The sequence below is a fragment of the Halichoerus grypus genome, chromosome 4, assembly GCF_964656455.1.
Source record: "Halichoerus grypus chromosome 4, mHalGry1.hap1.1, whole genome shotgun sequence".
Classification (NCBI taxonomy): domain Eukaryota; kingdom Metazoa; phylum Chordata; class Mammalia; order Carnivora; family Phocidae; genus Halichoerus; species Halichoerus grypus.
In genome coordinates, this window is record NC_135715.1 from 36,282,766 (window position 1) to 36,310,731 (window position 27,966).

Here is a 27,966-nt window from a genome sequence, read left to right on the forward strand (position 1 = left end):
TATGGAGATCTGATCACATAGGCTGCCTCTGCTTAGCATGTGCCCAAATTCAAGACTCCCAGAAGGAAAGCAGGTGTTCAGCATAAGCCACATTGTTTATACAAACACTTTAGGTACAGTGAGCCATTTGTATTAGTTAATGGTGGAGACCCCTTTGAAATCTAATTTTTCAGACACCAGTCAAGGGCAAATCTTGCAAGCAGGCCTTTTCAAAAATAGTAGGCCAGAGCTACCGTGTTAATTTTTTTTCTGTATAATTGCTATTGAACACAGTTAGTTAATAGGGGCGCCTGGGTGGCTCAGTCAGTTAAGCGTCTGCCTTAGGCTCAGGTCAGGATCCCAGTGTCCTGGGATCCAGTCCTGCATCAGACTCTCTGGTCAGCAGGGAGTCTGCTTCTCCCTCTTCCTGCCTCTCCCCCCTGCTCCTGTGCTCTCTCTCTCTCTCTCAAATAAATAAATCTTTAAAATACAGAAAACAATTAGTTAAAATTAAAGGAAGTTATTCTCCTAATGTTCTAAAATCAAAATAAAACAGAATCTATAAAAGCCACGCCCCATCTTCATTTATCTCTTTTATCTGATTTTCACAGGACCCATGCTAGGAAGCATATAATCATCTTCTTGGCAATCTTACTGAAAGTTTTAGGTAAAATTCCTCTGAAGGTCTGAAATCATCACAATATTTTAAAAGATATAAATGATATCAAAAGTTGTTATGCAGGGGCACCTGGGTGGCTCAGCCGTTAAGCGTCTGCCTTCGGCTCAGGTCATGATCCCAGCGTCCTGGGATCGAGCCCAGCATTGGGCTCCCTGCTCTGTGGGAAGCCTGCTTCTCCCTCTCCCACTCCCCCTGCTTGTGTTCCCTCTCTCGCTGTGTCTCTCTCTGTCAAATAAATAAAATCTTAAAAAAAAAAGTTGTTATGCTTATAATCAATTATAAATAACAGATTTTAATGTAGTCATGTTATCTCCTTTTTATTTCATATTTTTATTCTTATAAGTTTAGGTACACATTTCATAAATCATTTAAAATCTATAAAATACAGGTTTCTATAACCCGTAGAATACTTCATTATGGTGCTTACTATAATATCATACCCTAAAATCTATATCAATAGCTGCACTGACATAATTTATCTTAAAATCATTCGAGTTTATATGAATCTTTCAACTTCAGATGAATATTTTGTTTGACATTATTATTGAATGATAATGTGAAATGTAAAAACCTCCAAGAATGGTATTGGCAAATGTGTCCTCTGCTGAACTGACCTATGATACTCAATATTCTATTAGTTGATAATATCCGAGTAATAGGATCCTTGTGCATTTATCAAAATCTTGTATGTTTAAAAATAACTTTTATTACTGATAATGTCCCTCTTTTATATTAAAATTAAACTTTAGGTAGCTAATTTAATTGGAAATTAATACATAATAAAAAAGTATTTTAATTTTGTTCTTATACACTGTTCCTTTCAATTTATTGTTTCCACTTTACCTGCTTTTTTCATTAAATCCCTTGCTACACTTGGAAGCATGCTTTAGATTCCTTTGCCATCTTATTCTATCAGTGACACTCATAAATAAAATATAATACTCTTTAACTATTAAACATGTTAACTTATAGGTGAAATGTCATGTTTGAAAGCAATGTTATCCCCCACCCAACAGATTACTAATTATAAAGGAAAAAATACTTTAAAATGAAGAAGTCTTGGGGCGCCTGGGTGGCTCAGTCATTAAGCGTCTGCCTTCAGCTCAGGTCATGATCCCAGGGTCCTGGGATCGAGCCCCACATCAGGCTCCATGCTCCGCAGGAAGCCTGCTTCTCCCTCTCTCACTCCCACTGCTTGTGTTCCCTCTCTCACTGTGTCTGTCTCTGTCAAATAAATAAATGAAATCTTTTAAAAAAAAAATAAATAAAATAAAATGAAGAAGTCTTCATTTCTCCCTCTCCCCACTCATGTTCTCTCTCTCTCTCAAATAAATAAAGAAAATCTTTAAAAAATTAAAAAAAAACTGAATGTGGTAAAGTTATATAAAGACAGAGCAGTAGAAATAAAATGAATCCATGATCAAAGAAAAAGAATGACATTATTAAAACTCAGGAATAAAAATTGATGTTTATGAATTAATTAAAAATTCTGTGAAATGAATAATTCCTATTGGTAGAAATTCTATTAAAAGTTATTTAAATTTTTAATAAGTCAAGGTTAAACAGTGTATAAGATATAGCAAAAAGTATCTATGAGTTTAAGGTAGATATGAAAATACAAATTGAATACAAATAATTCTCATGGAGAGAACTTCTAGAAGTAAAAATAAAATATTTCTAAAGTTTAACATATCAAGTTTAAACAAAATATTAAGTATACTGGAGAGAGAATTAGTGAATGGAATACATAAAGAAATTATAGATATGGAGGAGAGAATGATTTGATCCAATACATAGTCCTTAATAATAGTGTCTAAGAGAAAACTGAAGAAGCAAAGGTAAGGAGGAAGAATCATTTCCATAAAAATAGGTAATACTTTTCCAGAATTTCCATATTTAGCAAGGTCAATAATTTCTGAGCAAAATTAATAAAAATGAATTTTCTAAAAACTCAAGTTCATTACTATTACTTTATATTATGCATTAATAAGACCCAAAAAAGTTGAGTCTCTGAAATGATTAAGCAATCCACTGAAAAATAGGTTAATTTAACAAAATAAGGATGACAGAAGGCAAAACTAAAAAATCCATAGTATGAAAAATTTCCCATAATTTTAGATACACACTAACTAAAATAAAATTAAAACTACAATTTAGAGTAGATTGGACTGCAAGAATCAATAAAACCAATAAACCAATAAAACTAAAAATGTATTTGCATACTGGAGTTTATTATTTAAGTATTATTAGTTTAAATATTGAATATTATTATTTGAAACTAGTACTTCTTGATGTAGATTCAGGTACCCAGGCTCCTTACTCTTTGTGCATCCTTCATCCACCAGGGTTTTATGTCATCTTTACTTTGCTGATAGGAGACAAAGAGAGCTTGGATGAAGCACATTCATGTCGTAAATGCCTTGGTGTGGTAGTAATACACAACCCTTTACTCATAGTCCATTGACAGGTATCACGATATTAACATGTGGCCTGGCCCTGTGTTCAGGAAAATGAGTGAATCTATTTCTAGTGAAGGGTAGCAGTCTGTGCCACAAAAACTAAGATGGAATAAGCCATTTGTATGACTTAGAAATATTCACTCAATACTGAGTGACACATAGAAAATCTGAATGGGGAATAAACTTATTAAAGATGTGTTAAATTGCGGGGCACCTGGGTGGCTCAGTCATTAAGCATCTGCCTTCGGCTCAGGTCATGGTCCCGGGGTCCTGGGATTGAGCACCAGGAAGCCTGCTTCTCCCTCTCCCACTCCCCCTGCTTGTGTTCCCTCTCTCGCTGTGTTTCTCTCTGTCAAATAAATAAATAAAATCTTTAAAACAAATGTGTTAAATTGCTAAATAAAACCTAACCCCAAATAGTTAAGCCTGGAAGCCTTCACGGGAATGTTTTACAAACATTACAGAAATAGCCCCATTCATTAATAAATTATTCCAGTAGTTAGATAAAAGAGGAAGCACTAAAAGATCTCAATTTTTTAGGTTAACTGATTAAAAAAAAGAAAAATTATAGAAAATTATAATCATGGGTATGGTGAGTTAAATACAATATGTAAATTATCTATATACATATATTCATTATCCACACATAGGTGCTTCATACTAATAAACGCATGAATGTATTGTCAGAAACTTCATGAACCTTTGCTCTCCAAAGCTTGTAGACACGTTTTGTGAAACTTACTTTTTACTCTTCTTTTTTTCTTAATTCACAACAAAAGGAGCAAGCATAGTTCCTTCTGAAGTGGACACAGGTAATTAGTACGTACTAGATGATTTTGAACATTACATGAAGTAAGAAATGCAAGATGCTTAAAATAGTTGTTGGCTTTTAGTGAGTTATATTTATCTTGGTTATGGGTCTAGGTTCAGGTCATTTCTAGCAGATTGGCCTAATGTTTTAAATAATACAATGGTACATGGTTTAAACAGGTTCGTAATTCTCTTCACCTACTGTTTAGGTTGCTTGGAATTAAAGGAAGACACCATTGAAAACCTTCTTGCTGCAGCGTGCCTTCTTCAGCTTCCCCAAGTAGTGGAAGTGTGCTGCCACTTCCTCATGAAGCTGTTGCACCCATCCAACTGTCTGGGGATCCGAGCCTTCGCAGACGCTCAAGGGTGTATTGAGTTAATGAAGGTAGCCCACAGCTATACAATGGTAAGGAGATTTAATATTTTAATCATAGAGGCAGAGCTGTATTATCAGAGGTTAAAACAATTACTGTCTTTGCATCGAATGACTTCTTTCTGCTTAAAATGACTTCTACAAGCTTGGCACATTTCTATTACGGGGTACAATGTAGTATATAGTATTTTATAATAGCAAAGTAAAAAAAAAATAAAGCGTATTCATAATGGACTTTATATCTACATTGCCTATAAATAGTAAAAAAAGCCATAAAGCAATTAAAGACTGTTTAAGATTTTAGAAGTTGTTTAAGTGAATCTTTCTTATTGCTCCTGGCATATCTATCTTTTTATATCTACTTCCACAGCTACCCTTTTTTTCCCTTTTCATTCTAGAAAAGAGTGACCAGTCTGTGCCACAAAAAAACTTTTCTTTTGCCTTTTTTTCTTACAACCTTTTTACTATGGAATAAGTTGTTATCGACCAAAATTCAATGTTGAAGTCCTACCCACAATGTGTTAGTATGTGGAGGTGGGGGCTTTTGGTTGTAATTCGGTTTGGATGAGGTCTTGAGGATGGGTCCCTCTTGATGAGATTAGTGCCCTTATAAGGACACATACCAGAGAGTTTGCCTCTTCTCTCTCTCCACCTTGTGAGGACACAGTAAGAAGGTGGCCACCTGCAAGCCTCTAGAAGAGAGCCTTCACCAGGGACCCCAATCAGTCTACCCCTTCATCTTAGACTTCCCAATCTCCTGAATATGGGAAAGAAATTCCTGTTCCTTAAGCTACCCAATCAGTAGTATCGTGTTATAGCAGTCTGAGCTCACTGATACATTTTCATCGTAGCACATTATGTTTGGTATGACTTTGCCTATATGATTTGTGGATGAAAAAAATCATACTTACAGTATATATTGTAAAGTATTTATTGGTAGAGTAAATATTGGATTTCAAAACTCCTGGAAACTTCTATAGTAAGTGAAAATATTTAGATGTTTAAACCAACCACTCTACATTTTTTTTTCTATAACTGACTTTCTGTACCATTTTAATGATGGGCTTAAATGGAGTGAATATCACTCGGTAAATATTCCAAAAATAATTTAAATCTATTTATATTCTTTTTTTTTTTTTTAAAGATTTATTTATTTATTTATTTGAGAGAGAGAGAATGAGAGACAGAGAGCATGAGAGGGAGGAGGGTCGGAGGGATAAGCAGACTCCCTGCTGAGCAGGGAGCCCGATGCGGGACTCGATCCAGGGACTCCAGGATCATGACCTGAGCCGAAGGCAGTCGCTTAACCAACTGAGCCACCCAGGCGCCCTAAATCTATTTATATTCTTCTCTTTGATTTTTTTCTATATATACATAAGTATTTTAACAGCTTTATAGAGATGCCAAAAATCATTTGGATTGCACACTTTAAATGTGTGAACTTTGTGGTGTGGGATTTTTTTCATGTGATTTCCTTTCTAGAATAGAATAATCAGTTATAACAATTCATACAATATTTCATACCCTAGAAATAATCATCCTAAAAGCACTTAATCTAGTTTCTGGCATATAGTAAGTCCTATATAAAATGTTAGCCATTCATTATTAACATTATTAATGATTTGATTGTTATTATTGAAACAACCAATTGTAGAATATAGAACTTTCCCTTTCCAACTCAAGGGAAGAATTTATATGAGTTAAATCTCATTAAGCTTTATAGTTGCTACTTATTAAAAACTCTTATTTTAAGATTCAACATCTTTTCAGATCACTAATGACTGTCAGCCATTTAAAAGTCTTCCAATTGTTACTCTTATACAGAATTTCAATATTATTTTATTTTTCTTCTTTAATCCTTTAAGCTGATTAGTAAATTAAATGAAAATAAACAAATGAAAGGAGGGAGATATATGCTTTTTAATTCTATTGTCAAATTTTTCCTCTGAAATATTCCATGACAGGGCATAGTACTGCTACTGAAATTATATGAACCATGTAAAATCAATGTAAACAAATAGTTCATCAGCCAAAATATCAAAGTCCAACTGCAGTCATTTAATTATGCACATTTCATTACAATTAGGAGTTCCTGGCTTAGCTAAGCCAAAGAACAATATGCCTCCATATCCAGAGGGATAATGGTCCCTTCTGGTCTAGTTTGAAATTATTAATTTAGTAATAAAGACATTTTTCCCGCAGCTGCTTGGACTGCTCTGCAATTTATCACACAACAATAACAATATTTTTTCTTTAGACATTTTAAAATGTATATTCTATAGTAAAATATATTTAAAACCAAAATATAAAAGAGTTCTAGTTAATATTCTTAACATTCTAAACAGCTCTACTTTAATTTATTTTTGAGACTATGAATGGATTATGTGTTGTGTCATGTCTGTTGAAAATTAAATGGTTTCCAATTCTTTTGGAAACATGAAGCTCCATCATTTTCAAGATGCTCACAGATTACCATTTTAGTGAAGAAAATTTACTGACCAGTTTTCTTCCTACACCACTATTTTCTCTCAGTTCTAACACTTTAAAATGACTGTTTTACATCTGATGTTATAATTTTTCACCATATCTTTGCTTCTGATCCTTGTTTAATCACCCATGTGTCCTCATCTAATCTATTCAATCTGTGCTTTGAGAGCAAATTTATAATATTATCAGTTTTTTTTCTTTTTAACTGCTTTAATATAGCAAATCATCCCAGGTTTCCTGGTACATCTGGGACTAAATTCTTTATTGGCTCTTATTACTTATTTGTTTATTTTATAAGTAACACTTTTTTTTCTAATTTTTAATTTCCTTGCTAAAATTTTTAGATATGAACTTGACCTTGAATGGCTAGATCTTACCTTGCTAGTTGCCTGCATCTTTCTATTTATATCCTTTGCTAACTTTCTTTTGGAAATTTCACCCAGTTATTTGGCTTCAGCTATTGATTTTGTGTGGATCTATTCAGGAAGGTGACCCAACTTGGCAGTGGTTCATGTGCAAAATACTGGAAAATTTTGAATGAAGCTCAGTATTAGGTAGAAGTGTGAAACTAATTCTAAAACATTAATTTAAACTTTGGCTGCATGAATATATAAACAGCAACAAAATAATTGAAGGAAATAGTCCCCCCTCTATTATTAGTCAGAGTTCATTATGAGACCTGTGCTTAATTTTGGACATCATATTTTAAAAGCATTAGAGAGTGACAAATAGAAACAGATGAGAATAACAAGAATAGCAAATATTTTATAATCATGACATATGAAGGGACTTTGAAAGACATTTGGGTTCCTGTAGCTGAATAATATTATGGCAGGAAAAGAGTCATCTTCACATATTTGTTAGAATAGACTTCTGTCTAAAACAGTGTTGTGTAAATGCTTCTCATTCTGTTTTTCATTTTAGTAGTAGTCTTCTGTTCAAATTAAAGGTTATATGAAAGAATGATACTAAGGTTGATTTGCTTTTTGTGAAGATGAATGGGAAGTCCAGAAGTCTATGTCAGTCATCTGATCTTTCTTTCTCCGCTGGGTTGTCTATTTCCACTAATCATTGCTGCCACTTCCCTCCAAGGTCATCGGGCCTTTTGAGGAGACTCCTGGAACTGCATCTCCCAGAAATACTCTCTCCATTTGGTTCTCGGTTAGAGTTTGCCAATAACAAGCATCCATGTAGGGGATGGAAAGTGGAAGAGGTGCAGGGTACAACTTCACAAGCAGCCGAAAGCAGAAAAGTGGACGAATGGAAAATTGAAGTAACTGCTTTGCAAGTCTTTGAAAGCGGTGTACTTCCCTGCTGGAGACTGAGACCTTCTGGAGGTTCTTGGGGAATGGAGTGCCTTTGCTGAGTGCTTTTGAGAACAATTCACATAGAACTGCAGGTTGAGACCATTAACATAAAGTTCCTGACCTTCACTTGCACCACCTGTCAATTCACTGTCCACAAATCTTTCTTGTATTGAACATAGAATGGCTTGTTTTCCTAATCCAACACTTATCTCAAAAGAGCAGATTCACACTCCATATTTGGAGTCCTCTACACCTAGCTTCTAAACCACTCCCCTGGCATTTTTCCTCAAAAATTAATGGAATTGACTTCACCCCTCCTAAACATGTGCTGTGAATTCCCTTCACTTATACTTTACTCATGATCTTTCTCTTGCCTGGAATCTCTGGTATCTAATTCTAAATAACCCCTCCGTTTCCAGTTTTAGTTCATCCATGCCTAAGAAATATCTTAAAACTTTTCATGGCATTCTTTCTCTCCTTTGAAATCTTAGTATTCCTCTATTTAGGATTATGTGGCATCATTATAAATTTCCTTATACAATTAATTACCTTTTTCTGTCTTTGTGACTGGTCTTCACAACTCTATTGCAGAATCCTTTATAATAGAATAAGTATTCTCTGTGGAAATGCATTTTGTCCTGACAAAGTATCTAGTACATTTTAATATATTAACATATTTCCTTTGGATAGTCTTTTAAGATTGTGACTCTCAGCACTCATGAATTCAGTGATTCAAGAAGACCACACATGGTTTTCCTCTTTCTTTTCACTCTCATTTCTTACCATTATTTTCCCTATTCACATAGTTCCAGCCACACCGATCTTACTGCTTTTTGACTACACCAAGCATCTCACCTGATGACCTTTGTGTTTGCTCTTTCTTCCCTCTGCCAGAAACACTCTTCTACCAAACATCTCTATACCCTTACACTGTTTCATATCCTTTAGAGTACTTATGAGTTTCTGGCTTTATATTTTTTTTTGTCATTGTTTTGTTGCTTTCTTCTCTACCATTACTATGGCAGTTTCTTGGTAGCATTTTTTTAAACATCTGTACCTTAAGTGCATAGCATTTATTGTTGAGTGAAAGAGTGAGTGACTGTTGAATACTCTATACCAGGAACTATAGTAGGTGGCACTGGAGATACAATGGTGACCAAAATAGACATAGATTGCCCTTAGAATAAAGATGAATATGTTGAATGCAAATAAATTACTACTACAAATGACAATTATATATATTCATAATATATTTGCATACATGTATTTATATGGTAACTGTTCTAAAGGACTGTAAGATGCTATGGAAGAGTAAAACAGCCTTATACTGAGTTGTAAAGGATGAGGCAGAATTCATCAGGGGAAAAGTTGGCTAGAGAACGTTCATGATGAGCCAATGATCTGAGGTGGGAAGGAGCTTATTCTGTTTAAGGAAATTCAAGTGTGATGGGATGGTAGAGCAGAAAGGAAGAGAGGTGGATGATAAGGTTAAAGATTTAGGCCGAGCCAATTTTCCAAGGTTACTGAGAATTTGTTAAGGATTCAGGTTTTTATATTGAATATAATGGTATATCATTGAAAGTTTTTTGAGCAAGTAAAAGCCAAGATTTAATTTAAAGACTAGTTGTCAGACTGACATGAGGAGGAGGCAAGAAGAGAGACTAAGAATAAAGGTTGGCACTTCACTAGAGGCCTATATGTATATTGGGTGAGTGAGAAAGAAAAAGAGAAACTGAGGTAACTCTAACTTCTGCCACTGTGTTTGATAGCAATGCTTTTCACTCCTGGTGCTGGTGGTCTACAAGTTAAGTGTACCTAGGATATATCAGGTATTGTTCTAGGTGTTAAACATACTGAATTTAATCCTTTCAAAACCCCTGCAAAGTATGTGTAATACCCATTCCAAAAATGATAAAACTAAGATTCAGGGGTATTCAATAATTTACTGAAGAATAATATCAAGAACATGCTAGAATGGGGATTTAAGCCTAGTGCTGTCTTACTACAAATTAGGTGTTCCATCTAATATGCTAATGATTACACAGTGATTACATTTTATCCATTATATCAGATCAGATTTCTGATGTCCAGAACACTTCAAAACATGGGTTACTTCAGACAAATGGATTTTATAAACCTAAAACATAGATAAGAGCACAGAACTCCATGAACATTTTGTTCCTCAGTTTTTGTTTTTGTTTTGTTTTCTTTTCCCTGTCCAGTGCACTCTCCTTTCTGCCCAGTGCCACCAGCATGGCATGCAGCAGTTCACCATGTTTAAGCTAGAGGCAGAAGCGTGGCAATAGGACTCATCAAGAGGCTACCATGTTCAATCAATAGCCTGGAAAGGTGGAAGTCTCAGAACTGGAGCATAAGCCTCCCTGAGTCAGTGTGAGAGTAGCTGCCCTGTCCGTCCCATACTCCAAAGATCCTATACATCATTCACTTGTCCTCCAGAGCCATTACAACAATGCCGGAGGAAAAGAACGAACTTTACATGCTTTCTGTTCATGGTTTTGAAATATCTGACATTTCTTATGGTTTCTAGCTAGCAGCATGCCCTTTTTTTTAATCTTTACCAATAACCCTTCTAATAACCCATAAATTAGAGTTTACATTGGGAGAATACTTGCAATTTAATTTTTAAAAAATTAGAGTTTGCATTGGGAGAATACTTGCAATTTAATTTTAAATTGCTTTGCGTTTCTGCCATTAAAACAAAGTTCCTTTCATCCATAGTTTTCTCAGGACTATTATGTGATAAATTAGTAATAAAATTTGTGTTGAATGTTATCTTTTTTATTATTATTCATTACATTGTGTTACTACTTTTCATTATCTTATATACATACATGGTCTGAGTAATGAGTTTAAGTTAATATACAACTGTCAAGTTAGAAAAAGGCAAAATTTGACTTTCAACATTTCTTTGTTAATTGAAGAAATGAAGGTTGAATACAATGAGTGGCTTGGATGACAACTGCCTCCAGAGTTGGATGATCACAAGAAGTAAGGAAGCATGTGGAAGCTTCCCTAGAAAGGAACTTCCTATTGTTTTTGTTTTTCTTTACTTCCTCTGTCCCTAAATTAAGCTTACAACTTTTTACAGGCAGTCATCCGTGTTCTAACTCAGTCATTGGTACAATTCTAGTCTACTGGCTAAGATGAAGTTGATTTGAGTGGAGTTTTAAAAAATTGACTTTTGTGTTTAGGTCATGTGCAAACAGGATATTCACATTACGCTGAATAAACTGATAGAGATGTATAATAAATAGTAATATTATAACACATAATTATTCACTCATGTGATTGCAGTTTGACTACACAGAACTTTGTAATTGTTAGGGCTCATAAAATAACCACAATTAAATATGCATTTATGACAATTTCAAAGACTAATTAAGCATAATCACAGAGTATGCAATGAAAATTATAAGCTTTTTAAGGGTCCATTTTAAATACAGTCCATTTCTTCTATTCAGATGCTCTTCAAATATGTTTCCTTTTTAGGTTTTTGTATCCAAACTGAAGCTAATTCTATTTTAAGAAACTTATCCTTCCACTTTCTTGATGTTGATGATGTTGAAGATAATAATATTCATCTACTTGAAAAGTATTCTATTCATTTAAAGATGGTGTCATTTGCATATTTTAATTTTATTTTCATTTCTCCTACTGAGCTATTTCTAAAACAAAGATATAGCAATAGCTGTATAAAATCACCACACACACACACACACACACACACACACACACAGAATCTACTATTAAAAATGTATTAGGTTTTCTTTATTGTCCAGCAGATATAGATGGCTGTGTAGTTACTGTTGTCTTGAGTTGATGCTATAGCAACAGAACTAACAAAGTATCAAGAAGGAATTAATGTTACAAAATATCCTACAAGCACACATATAAAAGATTTTCATAGTAATTTGTGAGTAGTCCCCAAGTGTTTAATTATTTTAATCACTTAATCTATAGAATTCCCTTCTGTAACAAGTAATATTACTATATTATTAAAATAGTCCTGAAAGGGCTTCTTATGTGATGTCAGGAGAAAGGAAAGCCAGAAATTTTTTGGCTACAGTGTCCTTTTCAGTTTGCAAAACACAAGTTCTTCAACAAATGAAATCAGTGATATGCTTTTGATCAAGTGAAAAAAAATTCTGATTTTTTATGCATATGAAAGTTTCACTTTATTATAATAATTTGCACCTCTGGGGCATCTGGGTGGCTCAGTAGGTTAAGGGTCTGACTTCCCCTCAGGTCATGATCTCAGGGACCCGGGATCAACCACTGTATGGGGCCACCCATGCAGTGGGTATTCTGCTTCTCCCTTTCTCTCTGCTCCGCCCCCTGCTCGTTCTCTCTCTCTCTCTCTCTCTCATATAAGTAAATAAAATCTTAAAAAAAAAAAATAATTTGCACCTCATTAACTCATGTAAAATATTTGTATTTATATTTTCTGATGAGGTAATGAATCACATATTATGAAACTAATTTCTTTTTATGCTTCTCTTTTAGATTTTTCTTTTATTGTCAGTTTTCAGTTAAGGACTATACTTGTGCTTAAAGATCTTTGACAGTAATTTTTTAAAGAGGAATAAAAGGTAGAGGGATCGATTATAGTTCACAAGAAACATGATACATCCATCTTTGCTTGAAGAGAAACAGTCTGCCCTTTGTATGTAGGGCAGAGTTGAGATGGGGCAGATCATTTCCTTAAAGGAATGCTTTTAGAAATGTACTGTACAACCAGAAAAAATTTAAGGAAAAAATAACTTCTTATAGATTATCAGGTATTTCCCCGCAGACCCCAAGTTACTCTAAATATGTAATATTTTAATTCACAGAGCTGGGGGTGCCTGGGTGGCTCAGTCGATTAAGCCTCTGCCTTCTGCTTAGGTCATGATCCCAGAGTTCTGGGGTGGAGCCTGGAGTCGAGCTCCCTGCTCCACGGAGAAGCTATTTCTTTCCTACTGCTGCTCCCCCTGCTTGTCTCTCTCTCTCTTTCTAATATAAATAAATAAATAAATATTTAAAAAATACTATGCACAGAGCTAGATTACGTGTTCCACAAGGTAACAAACTGCATCTGACTTGTTCACTTCTGTATTCTTAGTTCTTAATATATAACACCTTTCTCATTTTATTTATTTTTATTTTTTAAAGATTTTATTTTTAAGCAATATCTATACCCAATATGGGGCTCAAAATTACAATCCCAAGATCAAGAGTTGCATGCTCTACCAACTGAGCCAACCAGGCACCTCACACCTTTCTCATTTTAGGTACAGGAATATGATATTTGAAAGAAAGAATAAATGAATAAATAATTTCAAATATTAATAATTTTAACTATGCTGTTATAAATTTTATTGACTTAAATGAAATCTAATGAATATTAATAATTTGGAGTGGAATATATTATCCCTATTCCACAATAATTAAAAGTATTTATATTGTTCCCAATTTTACTTTTCATACCTCTTTATTAAAATATATTTGTAAATACATACATACAGGATACATCCATGATCTTTAAAGTTCTTTAGCTTTTTTTTTTATCAGTTATTTAAAAACTGTTCAACAGGTAACATATACCATGTATGATGTGTGTATATTTTTAAGTTTTTAGTGGATTCATTTCATAATCAAGATCTATATTTAATATTTTTGAGTATTTCTTTTTTTTTAAAGATTTTTATGTATTTTTATTTAGACAGAGAGAGCATGCAAGCAGGGGGAGGGGCAGAGGGAGAGGTAGAGAGAGAATACTCAAGTAGACTCCCCGCTGAGAACCCCACTTGGGCTCCATCTCATGACCCTGAGATCATGACCTGAGCCAAAATCAAGAGTCAGATGCTCACCAACTGAGCCACACAGGGGCCCCCAAACTGATTTTAAATAAGAATAACTTTCATTTGAAATACTCAAAAATATTAGTAAGATTGAGCCCTGAATCATGCTCTGGCCTGGGTCTGGAGCCTGCTGAAGATTGTCTGTCTTCCCATCTCCGTCTGCTCCTCCCCCCTGCTCACAATCTCTAAAATAAATAAATAAATAAATAATAATAATAATAAATAAAATAAAATCAGTTTTTATTGAAGGTCACTATGCTATCAAGGTATAAATATGTAAAATAAATATAAAATGTTTTGTTCAACACAAAGGGCACATACAAAAAAATTAATAGTAGGGCAAATGTATCCTATTTTCATATATGATTGCAGATCATATAGAACAGCACATCATAATTAAAAGTCACTGGATAATAGTAAGCAGAAATCAGAAAGTTCTGAAGAATGGAATTCAGATCCTGACTTCAATAAGTAAATTCAATAAACAATACATTTAAGGGGGTGGGCTTTATCCCAATAACCACTTATAACTATTCTTTTCTCTTTTTATGTAAGGTGATATTTATTTGAGCAACATAAAAAAAGATATTTTAATGATATTAGAGTTATAAAATTTACAATCAGTGAAAAGGTTTTCTTCGAAATAATGAAGAGTTGACTTTCAAAGCAAAATGGACTATTTCATTGATACTAAATCTAAGCAGATTTATTAAAGTCCGAATAAAGTTTCCAACCAGATATTATACTATTCTAAGCAATTGTTAAAGGCAATTTGCATTTTAATTGGATCTAAAGTTAAAAGAACATGAAGAGATTTCCAAATATATGGATAGAGATGGGATTCAGTTTCTTCTCCAGTTTTTTTTTTTTTTTGAAAGGAAAATAAGCTGATTATCAATTATAAAGTAGTGTTTCTATTTTTACTTCTGGTAATGGATAGGAATAAATGAGGATAACGAAATGATGAGGAGACAGGATAGCATAAAATGTAGAAGATACTTTTCAAATAAATATATTGCAATTGAACTAGAAGAAAATTGATGAAGTTAAAATTAGGTTTTATTATATATAGTTGCTGATTAAGACATATATGCATAAATTTACATGCACAAATAGACATCTTTAGGAACACTGACTGCATATATTAATCCAGAAGAAAGGTTAGATTTTTAAGTAGTAAACTCTATAACCCTAGTTTACATTGTTTTAAAAATCTTCACTTTCCACAGATCATATACATATGTATTTATATTATGATCATCATTATCATATTAACTTCTACATCTTAAACTTTTATAAATTTGACACACAACTAGAAAAGGCATAAATAAAATATAGACAACAATTAGGACATCATCTTCATTAGTAAAGTTGGTTTTGTCATATGCTCTGACAGATACCACTGTAGAATACAGTAATACACTTTTCTCCTCTTTGGCAAGTGCCTTTTTCTCAATTATTCAGAAGGATTATGGGGAAGGATGTTATTAAATACTGAAAACTTGAAAATCCCAACTTTTCTCAAAGACTCTAAAGCTTGGTTTTTAAGTACTCAGTGATGCAGTGTGCGTTTGAATGGTGTGCTTCCACAGGTAAGAAGCCTTTAGTGATTTGTGATGGTTTTGTTGTCAGCAGACTGAAGCATCATTTGACTTAGGAAAGAATATTATTTTACTAGATCATTTAGAACCAAAAGTGAACAGTTGGATGAACTCACTTGAAATTCGTCATAGTAAATTGACACTCTTTTCTTTTACTTTTGAAGTCATAAAATGCCCTGAGAATTATTGCTTTATTTTATTTCAAGAAGCCAGAAATATGAGTGATGTATTCCAGCTTAGTGCAAATAAAACTTGGTAATAAACATAACTTAAGACAAACAACTTCAAGATCTATAAACTTCCCCAAGTAAATATATCTTTAGTAGTCTAGACAACAGAGATAGGAATCAACGGAGCCTCAGGTTCCAGGCCAAAATAAAATAACTTTTCTGATAGATCAATAGATGAAAAACTTACCAACTCCAAGAATCAGCTTGGGTGAACAGAATAACATGACCCAACCATCAGCTCTTCATTCAATGGTATTCTCCAATATCAAATGTTAGTAGAAAATAGGTTTATCTTATTGACCAAAGAACAAAAAACTTTATCATAATATACAGTGCCCTTTATCTTATTTTTAAAAGCCAATATGATGTATATCAAATTAGATTTTGAAAGGTACATAATTCCCTCCAAATATTAGTTTTTATTGCTATTATTGTTTTAATCTACACTATGACTAAATAATAAGATTTTGTACAAATATGATATTAGCATATCATATTTCTAACATTAAATGTTGTAACCTAAAATTTTAATTAATAATATCTTAGAATTTTTGACATTCCTTGAAGCTCATTTTTTTTCTCTTGATGCTCATTTTTAAAATAATTTATGAGATAACAGAACACCTTTGAGATTAAGGAAAAAAATGGTCCAAATCCTGGCACAGATATTGCAGAAATAATTCTTACTAGATAGATAGACACCCAGGTGGCCCAGTTGGTTAAGTGGCCAACTCTTGATTTTGGCTCAGGTCATGGTCTCTGGGTGCTGGGATCGAGCCCTGTGTTGGGCTCCAAAATTAGCAGGGAACCTGCTTCAGGATTCGATCTCTCTCTCTCTTTCTCTCCCCCTCTGCACCTCCCCCATCCCCCGCTTGCTAACTCTTTCTCTATAATAAATAAATAAATCTTAGAAACAAATGAGTAAACTAGATAATTTCTCAAGTCTCTCTTTAAAACATTTGGTAAAAGTCTAAGCTGCACTCTTTATTTGTTTGTTTATTTTATCCAGAATATGTTCCCATCAGTGCTGCTTTGATTTTGGCCAACAATCTCATTTTTTAACTAGTTTGTTTCCAATTCCATTATATCCTAATTGCTGAAGGTGTGTGAGATTTCAACACTTCTTAGACACAAAAAGAAGGTAAAGTATAAGAAAAAAAATGCGCTGAAAATTATAAGACTCAGCTTTTTAACTGTTTAATAAAACTGTGTGTCTTTGAGCAATTCACTCGAGATCTCTCTCATTAACTGTAAGATGATGTAGTTTATTTGCAATCATACTAGTCCCATGTGGTCCCTTGCAGCCTTATGATTTTCCAAATATCTTGTTAAATCTGAAATTCCATGAGCTGTGAATGCATTTCTAGATAAGGTGGATAAGTGCCATTTTATCATTAAGTAATAAAACCTTAGTGTCACTACAAGTAGAACATTATCTGATAACGGTAGGGGATCAACAAATAATTATGGAAGAATGAGTAAACATTTTCCTGCTTCCAAGTGTTTTATGTTTTATAAAAACAACATTATTGAGGTAATAATTCACCAACCATACAATTCACCGATTTAAAGTGTACAACTCAATGCTTTTTAGTATATTCACAGAATTGTACCTCCATCACTATAATCAGTTTTCAAACATTTCCATCACTTTATAAAGAAACCCAGTATCTATTAATAGTAACCCACTCCCCATTTAAATCATGCAGTATGTGGACTTTTGAGACTGGCTTCTTTTTGCTTGGTATAACATTTTCAAGATTCATTCTTGTTATAGCATATGCTAGTACTTTATTTCTTTTTATTACCAAATAATATTACACCACATAGAACCCCATTTTCTGTATCTATTCATCCTCTGATGGACATTTGAATTGTTTACACTTTGGAGCCATTATGAATAATCCTACTATGAACATTCATATACAAGTTTTTGTGTGGACATAATATTTTCATTTTTTTGGAAAGGTAACCAGAAATGAAGTGGTTGTATAGTATCTATGTTAAAGATTCTAAAGACCTAGCAGATTGTTTTTCAGAGTAGCCGCACCCATTTCACATTCCCTACAAGAGTGTCTAAAATTTCAATTTCTCTATATCCTTGCCAATAATTTTTTATTAACTTTCTTCTTAATTATAGCCACCTTGTGGTTGTGAAGTGATAACTTGTTTTGATTTGCATTTCTCCAATCCTAATGAAATTCCACAGCTTTTCATGTACTTATTAGATATTTTTACATCTTCTTTGGAGAAATCTCTCTTCTGTTCTTATTGTTGAGTTATAAAAGTTCTTTATGTATTAGAGACTTTCTCTGGGCTTGGCACAAATGGCTTTACATGCATTAGTGAAACATCCCTGTGAGATAGGTAAAACTATTGTTCTCATTTTGTAGATGAGAAAACCAAGATACAAGATTAAATGTCTTGCCCAAAGCCACCCAGCTAATGAATTGTAGATATTGAATTCTAATATACAGCACAAGTATTAACCACTATGTATCACTGCCTTAGGTTTTACTTAAAAAATATATTATCCAAAGATGAAGATAACTTTTCAAAACTGATTTTTAAAAACATGATTGGAGAAAGTACATATTTTTGCCTTAATTTAAGTAAATAATGTGGGATAATGTAATCAATGTCAAACATGGACTATATATGTAAAATATTTTAGGAAGTATAAAGCACGGGGGTGCCTGGGTGGCTCAGAGGGTTAAGCAGCTGCCTTCAGCTCCGGTCATGATCTCAGGGTCCGGGGATCGAGCCCCGCATCGGGCTCCCTGCTCGTCAGGGAGCCTGCTTCTCCCTGTCCTGCTCATCTTGCTTGTGCTCTCTGATTCTCTCTCTCAAATAAATAAATAAAATCTTAAAAAAAAAGAAGTATAAAGTGCAAGGCTAATGAAAGGCATCATTATATTTTTATCAACACACCTCGGTTTACTTCTAATCTTAGAAGAGCAGGTGTTGCTCCAACTATTCAAGACTAATTCTTCCACTTCTTGATCTCAACCCTCCTCTATTATTATTAGAACTTTTTCCTGTTAAATGCCTTCTTTTATAAATTGTCTTTTTTTTTTTTTTGCACTGATACAATCTAACCAAAATGTTTTTCTTTATTTTCACTTCTCCCTCACCATCCACTCTGCAGTATAATCTTAAAGTTACTGTAATAATTATGAGAAGGAGATGACTCAGCTTAGTTGGCACTGAGGCCTTTAAATAATGATGGAAGCTCGAGTTTGGCTGTAGATTACACTTTGAGGGATTTTCAGGGTACTTGGGAATTAAGGAATATTTGTTTATCCTCTATCCACCTGTTCCTCATTCTTTCTCTCCACTATACACCCATAACTTAAGACATACTGTCTAATGGAGAATAGGCAGTCTACAAAATAAATCCAGAAAGAAATTTAGTAGGCTTGTTTGATCTGGGTTTCATCTGGTATCATCATTCAAAAATACCTTAGCAGGAGAGAGAAAGAAAACTTGCTGCATGCCAATACTAAACAAATTCATAGTGATAAGGTTCCTTTTGATCTAGACAGAAAAAAATGGGAGCCCTGAATGTTTCAATAGGCATAAAGAGGACAGCAAGCTGTAGAAAGATGTTAAAGCTTTAGGGCATGTTAAGTCCCCCAGGCCTTCATATTTTGGAACAAAATATAGAAGCAATGGTTACCTGAGTAATTGGGGCAGCTTGACTATTCCTAATATATAAGAAATAAGCTCCCCAAATATTATAATGATATTTCCATATCCAGATAAGGATTGTATCCTTTCAACACCACTAAATTTCTTATTGAACCTTATTTTATACTGGCTTACTACTACTATATAAGATGGGGAAATAGGTAAAAGTGACTTATAAACAAACATTTTCCAAAGTTAAAACATAATGCTAATACAAACAAAAAATCATGAGTCACACAAATATATATTGAGCACATGCCATATAATTTTTCTTATGAATGAGAGTATCAGCAGGGTGGTAAACTAGTTTAAAGAGACCAAAGTCACTAAGAATAAGAATGCCGAAATAAACTTGCAAAGTTAAAGACAAAGCCAGTTAATGTCCTACAAGGCATTGAACTTTAAGCATTATTGTTTCTCTTTTCCACAGGCAGAAATTATTTGCAACTATCATTATTCTGCCAGTTAATATGTAATTTCACAGAGCTTAAGCTCTAATCAATAGAAACGGTAAATCAAACAAATGTATATTCTCCTAGAAAATTAAATAATTCTTCAATGGTGACTTTCATGTTCCAATATAACATTAAAATGATATACAGTCATCCATGTATCTTATTTACAAGTGTTGCATAATATTTCTTAGCTACATAGAGAGCAGAAAGGACAAGCAATTACAGTTTCTTCACAATTTCACCAAAATAATATTAAGAATTAGAACAGATTACTATAAGACAGATAATATTCTAAGTATTATATATTAACTATTTTAATCCTAGCAATGCTTTGAGATAGGTAGTATCTTTACAGTCAAAGAAACTGAGGCAAAGAAAAGTTAATTAACTCACTGAACTGTACTCGTTCTGAGTATATGAGCCAGAATTCAGATTAGAGGAACTAGCTTCTAAGTCTATAACTTTAACCATTGCACTATATTGTCTCTCACTAACTCTCCATCTTATTTCCTGATTCCTCTTCAACTATTTTAGTGCCAAAAGAGAATCTCTCTTCCCATCAACACTTCCTAAAATCACCTCAAAGAGCAATATAATAGCCCTAACAATGATGATGATGATGATGATGATGATTCTGTTCAAAAACTGGCATTTTAAAAAGCAATGTAAGTGTAAATAAAAGCATCTTAACAATGTAAATTTTTTGATCTGTAGTTGACACTGAAAAATTTCAAGTTTTCCTATAATCACAATATCAACACAAGAACCCTAGCACCTGCCCTCCAAACCAGATCACCACCTCTAAGCAACTCCGAAGTAGAAATTCTTGAATCCGCATTGCACTATGGATTCAGTCTCCACTAAGGCATAGGAAAGCTATGGCCAAATGGACCAGTGACCCCCACAGTTTGAAAATCCAGTTGTACTTTTCTGTCCCAATTTTCTGCAGTGTTAGACCCTAATGAACACTTTCTTCTTTAGAGTGCCTCTAACCTTGAATTTTGAGGCCGCCTTCATTACTGTTTTCCTTTCTCTCTTACCATTGACTGAACCTGATTTCTTCCCTTTTGCCTAGAGTTCACTACTCTGTTAAATCTCTCATCTGTTCTTACCTGAGATGTTGAATTAGCTTCTATTTCTTTTTCTCCCCATCTAATTCATTTAAAAATACTTTATAATGTAATATTTGAAATTTATTTGTAATGTTTTCAAATATTTTATTTGTAAATGTTTATTCATTTTAAGCAGTTTATTTTATAAAATTTGAAACTTAGAATATATATTAATATTATAAAGTATAATACTCAAATAACTTTCCACCATAGTGGTACCTAACTTAAAAATCAAACTTCTTAAGTACACTTCTACCTGTGCACTCCATGAAATCCTTTCTACCTGTTGTTCCCTCAATGGTAAACATTATTCTTTGAGGATAGTAAGAATTTTGTGTTTTCAATACATGTGTTCTTTGTAATGTATTTACCACACCTGTATGTATCCCTAAATGTATATATTTTTTAGTTGTGCTTGTTCTCGAGCTTTTTTTTTTTTTAAGATTTTATTTATTTATTTGAGAGAGAGAGAAAGAGACAGAGAGCACGTGCAGGGGGAGGGGCAAAGGAGGAGGGAGAAGCAGACTCTTCCCTGACCAGGGATCCAGATGCAGGGCTCCATCCCAGGACCCTGAGATCATGACCTGAGCTGAAGGCAGATGCTTAACCAACTGAGCCACCCAGGTGCCCTGTTGTCGACCTTTATAAAAATTGCTTAAGTCATAGTTTTCAGTGGAGTAAAAATAACATTTTATTATTTAATTTTCTTAAGTTAGGTGGCTAATTTCCTTAAATCCAAATGTGGTTAAATCTATCGGCAGCTAAACATTCTTTAGTGGTTTCCCCAGTAATAAGTATAAACTGTTAGCATACAGTGATTTTATAATCTGGTGCCTACCTACTTTTCCAGCCATATTACCAGATTTCCCTGGACCTCTGCTACCCTGCCATACTCAATACTTACAGCTCCACACCATTCCGTGATACTTCATCACTCTGTGTCCTTACACACTATTCTCCTTCTACCTAAGCCTTTTACTCTTCCTGCATGTGTTCTCAAAATTTTAACTTAATTTTCAACCCTAAAATATAACTTAAATGTTCCCTTACATATCTCCTAGCCACCCTGAAAACTTTTACTATGCTTTCATATAACCTTGTCCTTACATCGGTTGTAGAACTTACTACATTTTATGTGTATTATTTATTCCTAATCTCCATGAGACATGAGTTTTTTTAAAAGTTAGAATCTACTGGTCTACCTCACCTACAACTTGAAAAAATATATTGTTTTGATTGAATGATCAGGCAAATGAACAAATAATAGACTAAGCTTATGAATAAGGAAAAAAGGGGAATAAAATCCCACACAATATTTGAGAAAAGGGAAGAATAGGAACAGGGTTAGGATTTAGAGGCTGGCTTCACACTGAGTTTGAAATGACCAAGTTTCATCAAATAGAGAGGACAGAACTTTAAGAGAGATCTGTTGCATGCATTTGGAATACTATGAAAGAGTTTCAGAAATAATTTTAAGCCTCGATTAATTCAACTCTCAGTGTGTATACAATAATATTTATGTAGCAAATGCTCATTTGAAACACCTAAGATATTGCTGTGCAAGACAGATCTGCTGAATAGAACCCTATTATTGCACTCACATTGATGGATGGGGATTATAAGATTATATCTGCCTTAATAGACGTCCTACAAGACACATGCATTATAAATCATGTTGCCGACAATAAAAGTGACTTGACCTGCTGTATAACTTTATCTTATCAGATTTCTAGTAAGGTGTTTGATAATGTTTCTTTTTACTAAAGAAAGAGGTTTTTAATTTATTCCAAAGAAAATTATTGCAATTGCAACCCTGCTTTAGTTCTTTACTGGCTAGATTTTCTTATGGAAAAGAAATATATGTCCCCTGTTACTTGGTCAGTAAAATCATTTACATTTTCACATACAGAAGTCTCATTATCTGCTAAGTTGGTGCTGAAACAGCATGAGGCATTAATTGTTATGCAGAAATAGACTTATGAATATGCTAAAATAGGATAGGGGTTAACATTTATGACTGCTTATGTATTTGTATATTTAATGTTCCTGTTTATTTCATGTGCAACCTTTACTTTATGAGTGCATACAGAGCAGAATTAATGTTTGTGAGCGGTTTTGTGTCAGAGATAATATGTGAACAGTTATGTTTGCTGACCTCTCTCTTTTTCTTCTAAGAACATTTGTGAATGAAAAATTCAATGAACAAGAATTTTTTTCATTCACTGTTACGCTTTGTTCTGTGATTATGTTTGGTATAAAGAGGCATATCTGTATACATCTCCATAAAATAAAGAGCTCAAGACAGTCATAAATTTATGTAAAATCTAATATTTTCTAAGAACATGTCAAAACAACACAAATACCCAAGATAACCTATTTACGCCTTGCTATATTACTCATCAATTTAACTTTCTTAAATTTTTTCAACCAAAAGATATTTTTACATTAATTTTTCACTCCCTTTTACTTTCTTATATGCGTGAAGTAACGTTGCCTAATCCTTCATGGTGACATTAATTTAGGAATGTCACTTTCATTATACCCATGTCATTGGGTTCGGCCTGAATATCTGTTAAAATAACACTGTAAATTACAAATGGACTAATGCTTTATGTCTTTAAGCATTTATTTACTTTCTTAATTTTGTTACAGTGGGGTTAACCTAGGATTCACTTACTGTCTTCCAAAGTTTAGAGATAGACAAGTTCACATACATTTTAAATGAATGGGAATTCTGGTAAAGATAGTAAGCACTGTTTTCATAACTCCTTTCACAACTCTCCAAATGAATGGAAAAACACAGAACAAAGAAGAAAGTTCATCTGCATTGAGCTAGTGAATTATAATAACTCATGATGTAAACTCTGAAGAAAAAAGCTGCCAAACCAAGTAAAAATTAGGTCCAATGTAAAAGGGAAGCATCAATTTGACATATATCTTTAGTTTCTATCATTATACCAGCAGGCGAGTTGTGTGAAAAAGTGGATTCTATTTTGGAGGTATGAAAGGACATGGCTAGGCCATAAGAAAAATGAGGGCACCCCACTTTTGTTCCATCAGCTAAGCTAAAATAATGGAAGAAGCAGAACTGAAAGAAACATATTCAACTTTTTTTTTTTTTTTTTTGGACCAATTGTAACCTAAACTTAACAGATATGCCTCTTTATACCACTGTAACAAAATTAAGATGAGGCAGGGCCAAATAGAGAACAGAAATATCTGAGTACATTGTTTTGGACAGTGGGCTCTGAAGATTGCCTCAGGCTGCCCTGGTTTGCTCTGGGTACCCAGACTGGGTTGAAGTCTCAGACATTCCCCTGAACTTACTATTAGACCCTCCTGCAGAGCTGGCCTTGGCTGTGTGATTGGGGATTCCAACTATTTGTAGAGAAAATTGGTGTCACTAATGTACCCAGTATGCATTTTTCTGCCACCTGTCTTATTTATCTTTTCCACTCAAGCAACTTCACAGCTGAACAAAAAACCACAAATCAACAATCTAACCAACCAGTTTAAAGGCCATGGATAGAATTCAAATTATGTCAGTTAAAAAAAGAGGAATCAGTGCTTGCTTGGGCAGCACACATACTAAAATTGGAACGATACAGAGAAGATAAACATGTCCCCCATGCAAGGATGACATGCAAATTTATGAAGCGTTCCATATTTAAAAAAAAAAAAAAAAAAAGAGGAATCAGTTAAGGAAAATTGGCAGCATCTGTTCTGGACACGTATCAGTCCCAGATACTAGATAAACATGTTTCCTTTTTTTTTTTTTTTAATAAATTTTTTTATTGTTATGTTAATCCCCATACATTACATCATTAGTTTTAGATATAGTGTTCCATGATTCATTGTTTGTGCATAACACCCAGTGCTCCATGCAGAACGTGCCCTTCTCAATACCCATCACCAGGCTAACCCATCCTCCCAACCCCCTCCCCTCTAGAACCCTCAGTTTGTTTTTCAGAGTCCATTGTGTCTCATGGTTCTTCTCCCCCTCCGATTTCCCCCCCTTCATTCTTCCCCTCCTGCTACATTCTTCTTCTTCTTTTTTTCTTTCTTAACATATATTGCATTATTTGTTTCAGAGGTACAGATCTGAGATTCAACAGTCTTGCACAATTCACAGCGCTTACCAGAACACATACCCTCCCCAGTGTCCATCACCCAGTCACCCCATCCCTCCCACCCCACCCCCCACTCCAGCAACCCTCAGTTTGTTTCCTGAGATTAAGAATTCCTCATATCAGTGAGGTCATATGATACATGTCTTTCTCTGTTTGACTTATTTCGCTCAGCATAATACCCTCCAGTTCCATCCACGTCGTTGCAAATGGCAAGATCTTATTCCTTTTGATGGCTGCATAATATTCCATTGTATATATATACCACATCTTCTTTATCCATTCATCTGTTGGTGGACATCTTGGCTCTTTCCACAGTTTGGCTATTGTGGACATTGCTGCTATAAACATCGGGGTGCACGTAGCCTTTCGGGTCCCTACTTTTGTATCTTTGGGGTAAATACCCAGTAGTGCAATTGCTGGATCATATGGTAGCTCTATTTTCAACTTTTTGAGGAACCTCCATACTGTTTTCCAGAGTGGCTGCACCAGCTTGCATTCCCACCAACAGTGTAGGAGGGTTCCCCTTTCTCCGCATCCCCGCCAACATCTGTCATTTCCTGACTTGTTAATTTTAGCCATTCTGACTGGTGTGAGGTGGTATCTCATTGAGGTTTTGATTTGGATTTCCCTGATGCCGAGTGATATTGAACACTTTTTCATGTGTCTGTTGGCCATTTGGATGTCTTCTTTGGAAAAATGTCTGTTCATGTCTTCTGCCCATTTCTTGATTGGATTCTTTGTTCTTTTGGTGTTGAGTTTGATGAGTTCTTTATAGATTTTGGATACTAGCCCTTTATCTGATATGTCATTTGCAAATATCTTCTCCCATTCTGTCAGTTGTCTTTTGGTTTTGTTGACTGTTTCCTTTGCTTTGCAAAAGCTTTTTATCTTGATGAAGTCCCAATAGTTCATTTTTGCCCTTGCTTCCCTTGCCTTTGGCGATGTTTCTAGGAAGAAGTTGCTGCGGCTGAGGTCGAAGAGGTTGCTGCCTGTGTTCTCCTTTAGGATTTTGATGGACTCCTGTCTCACATTGAGGTCTTTCAACCATTTGGAGTCTATTTTTGTGTGTGGTGTAAGGAAATGGTCCAGTTTCATTCTTCTGCATGTGGCTGTCCAATTTTCCCAACACCATTTGTTGAAGAGACTGTCTTTTTTCCATTGGACATTCTTTCCTGCTTTGTCAAAGATTAGTTGACCATATAGTTGAGGGTCCATTTCTGGGCTCTCTATTCTGTTCCATTGATAACATGTTTCCTTTTGATAGTAATTATCATCATCATCATCATCATCATCTGTAACAACAACAACAAACCTTACAAATAAGTGAAGGACATAAATATTGTATGTAAGATATGCAGATGCTTTGAAAGAATATTTTACTTAGTATAGAAAAGGAATAAACTTTCCAGAGCTCTTTTCATTTTTTTTTTTTTTTTCAGAGCTCGTTTCATTGAGTGTAACATTGAAGAATAGAATATCCAAGCCTCAGATACTTGCTACTTTTGGGGCAAAATGCCAACTTAGCCCATGATGGTGCAAGGCAAGTTTGGCCATTTCTTCCGATTCTATAGTTCAGGTACATATTACTAAGACACAGAAGTTGTATTTCCAAAAGTTCATAGAGGAACAAAATATTGCTCAGAATTGTGAATAGTTTGTATGTTTGATTATGGAGTATGTGAGAAATAATGTCAAATAAAAAGCTGGAAAATTGGTAGATGATCATCTCTGAAGGGATTCTGTTATCATAATAATAACTTGAATATTTCTCCTATAATTGAACGGGAGATTTTGAAAGCTTTTAGGTATGAGAATTCTACGAACTGTGTCTTACTGAGACAAGAGAGGAGAATGTAGTTAATCGATTGGAGGAAGGGCACCCTAGAAGGGAGAATTGTTGTAGGCCACCACAATAATCTCTTTAGGAGATGGCTGCACTTAGACTCTTAGAAAGGAGGATTTCAGAAATGTTACAGAGGCAGAAAGCACCTGATGAGATTAGACACTAAGTCCAGTTGAGCCTGACCTTTAATTACATTGTATTGTTGTGGTTGACTCTAAACTATATTAGGTTTGTGGTTTCATTAAAGGAGTCCAGTTATCAAGAATATCTGCAATTAGCTGACATAAAGTGACTGTACAAAGATATCTTTTTGTGAAGTGCTAGCAAAGCAAGGAAGGTAAACAAATAAATAAACAAGTCGTTTACTTTGTTTCTTCCTCATACAACATTCAATTTCACGGCCAGTCAAAAATAAATAGTGTATATAAAACTCCATGCTGTATGGGACAAAATACAAGTAGCATTTTGGGAGAAAATATTTAAAACATTTAATTAAAAAAGATTACTCTTCATAATATGAACCAGATTTACAAGTTATTTAAAAAAAATGAGTGAACCAATTTAAAAATGTGGCAAAACATAAAAACCCAGAAAGCCATAGTACTAAACTTTAGTGACAATTAAATGAAGATTAGAGCAAACATGCTACTTTATTTTTCTCCTATAAGGTTATCAAAAATAAATCAATAAAATTTAAGTCTAATAACAGTCATTGGGAAGGTGAAGTAAAATACAGTATTTCAATAATTGTTGTTAAGAATGTAAATTCTGGAAGCAATTTGGCCATACTGGTTAAAATAGCAAGTACGGGGTGCCCCACAGCAAATCAATCTCAGTTTTAGGAATCAGTGCTATGGAAATACGTGTGTAAGTACAGATGTTAGACAATAAAGTACACTTCAGATATTTTAGTAAAGTAAGTCACTGAAATGACTACCTAAGCTATCTAT

General features: G+C 34.1%; 1 protein-coding gene and 1 non-coding gene across 3 annotated transcripts in view; both read left to right on the forward strand.

The window, feature by feature from the left end:
- The window catches only part of KLHL1 (kelch like family member 1), a 359,488-nt gene that overhangs the window by 152,268 nt on the left and 179,254 nt on the right, over positions 1–27,966 (forward strand). For both annotated transcript variants that reach the window (XM_036121358.2, XM_036121357.2), the window contains exon 4: positions 4,137–4,333. In XM_036121358.2, the coding sequence (XP_035977251.1) occupies positions 4,137–4,333 (197 nt within the window). The remainder of the gene's footprint in view (positions 1–4,136; positions 4,334–27,966) is intronic.
- LOC118554077 (U6 spliceosomal RNA) lies at positions 24,608–24,714 on the forward strand. The gene has a single exon (XR_004926360.1). It is a non-coding gene; the product is annotated as a U6 spliceosomal RNA (small nuclear RNA).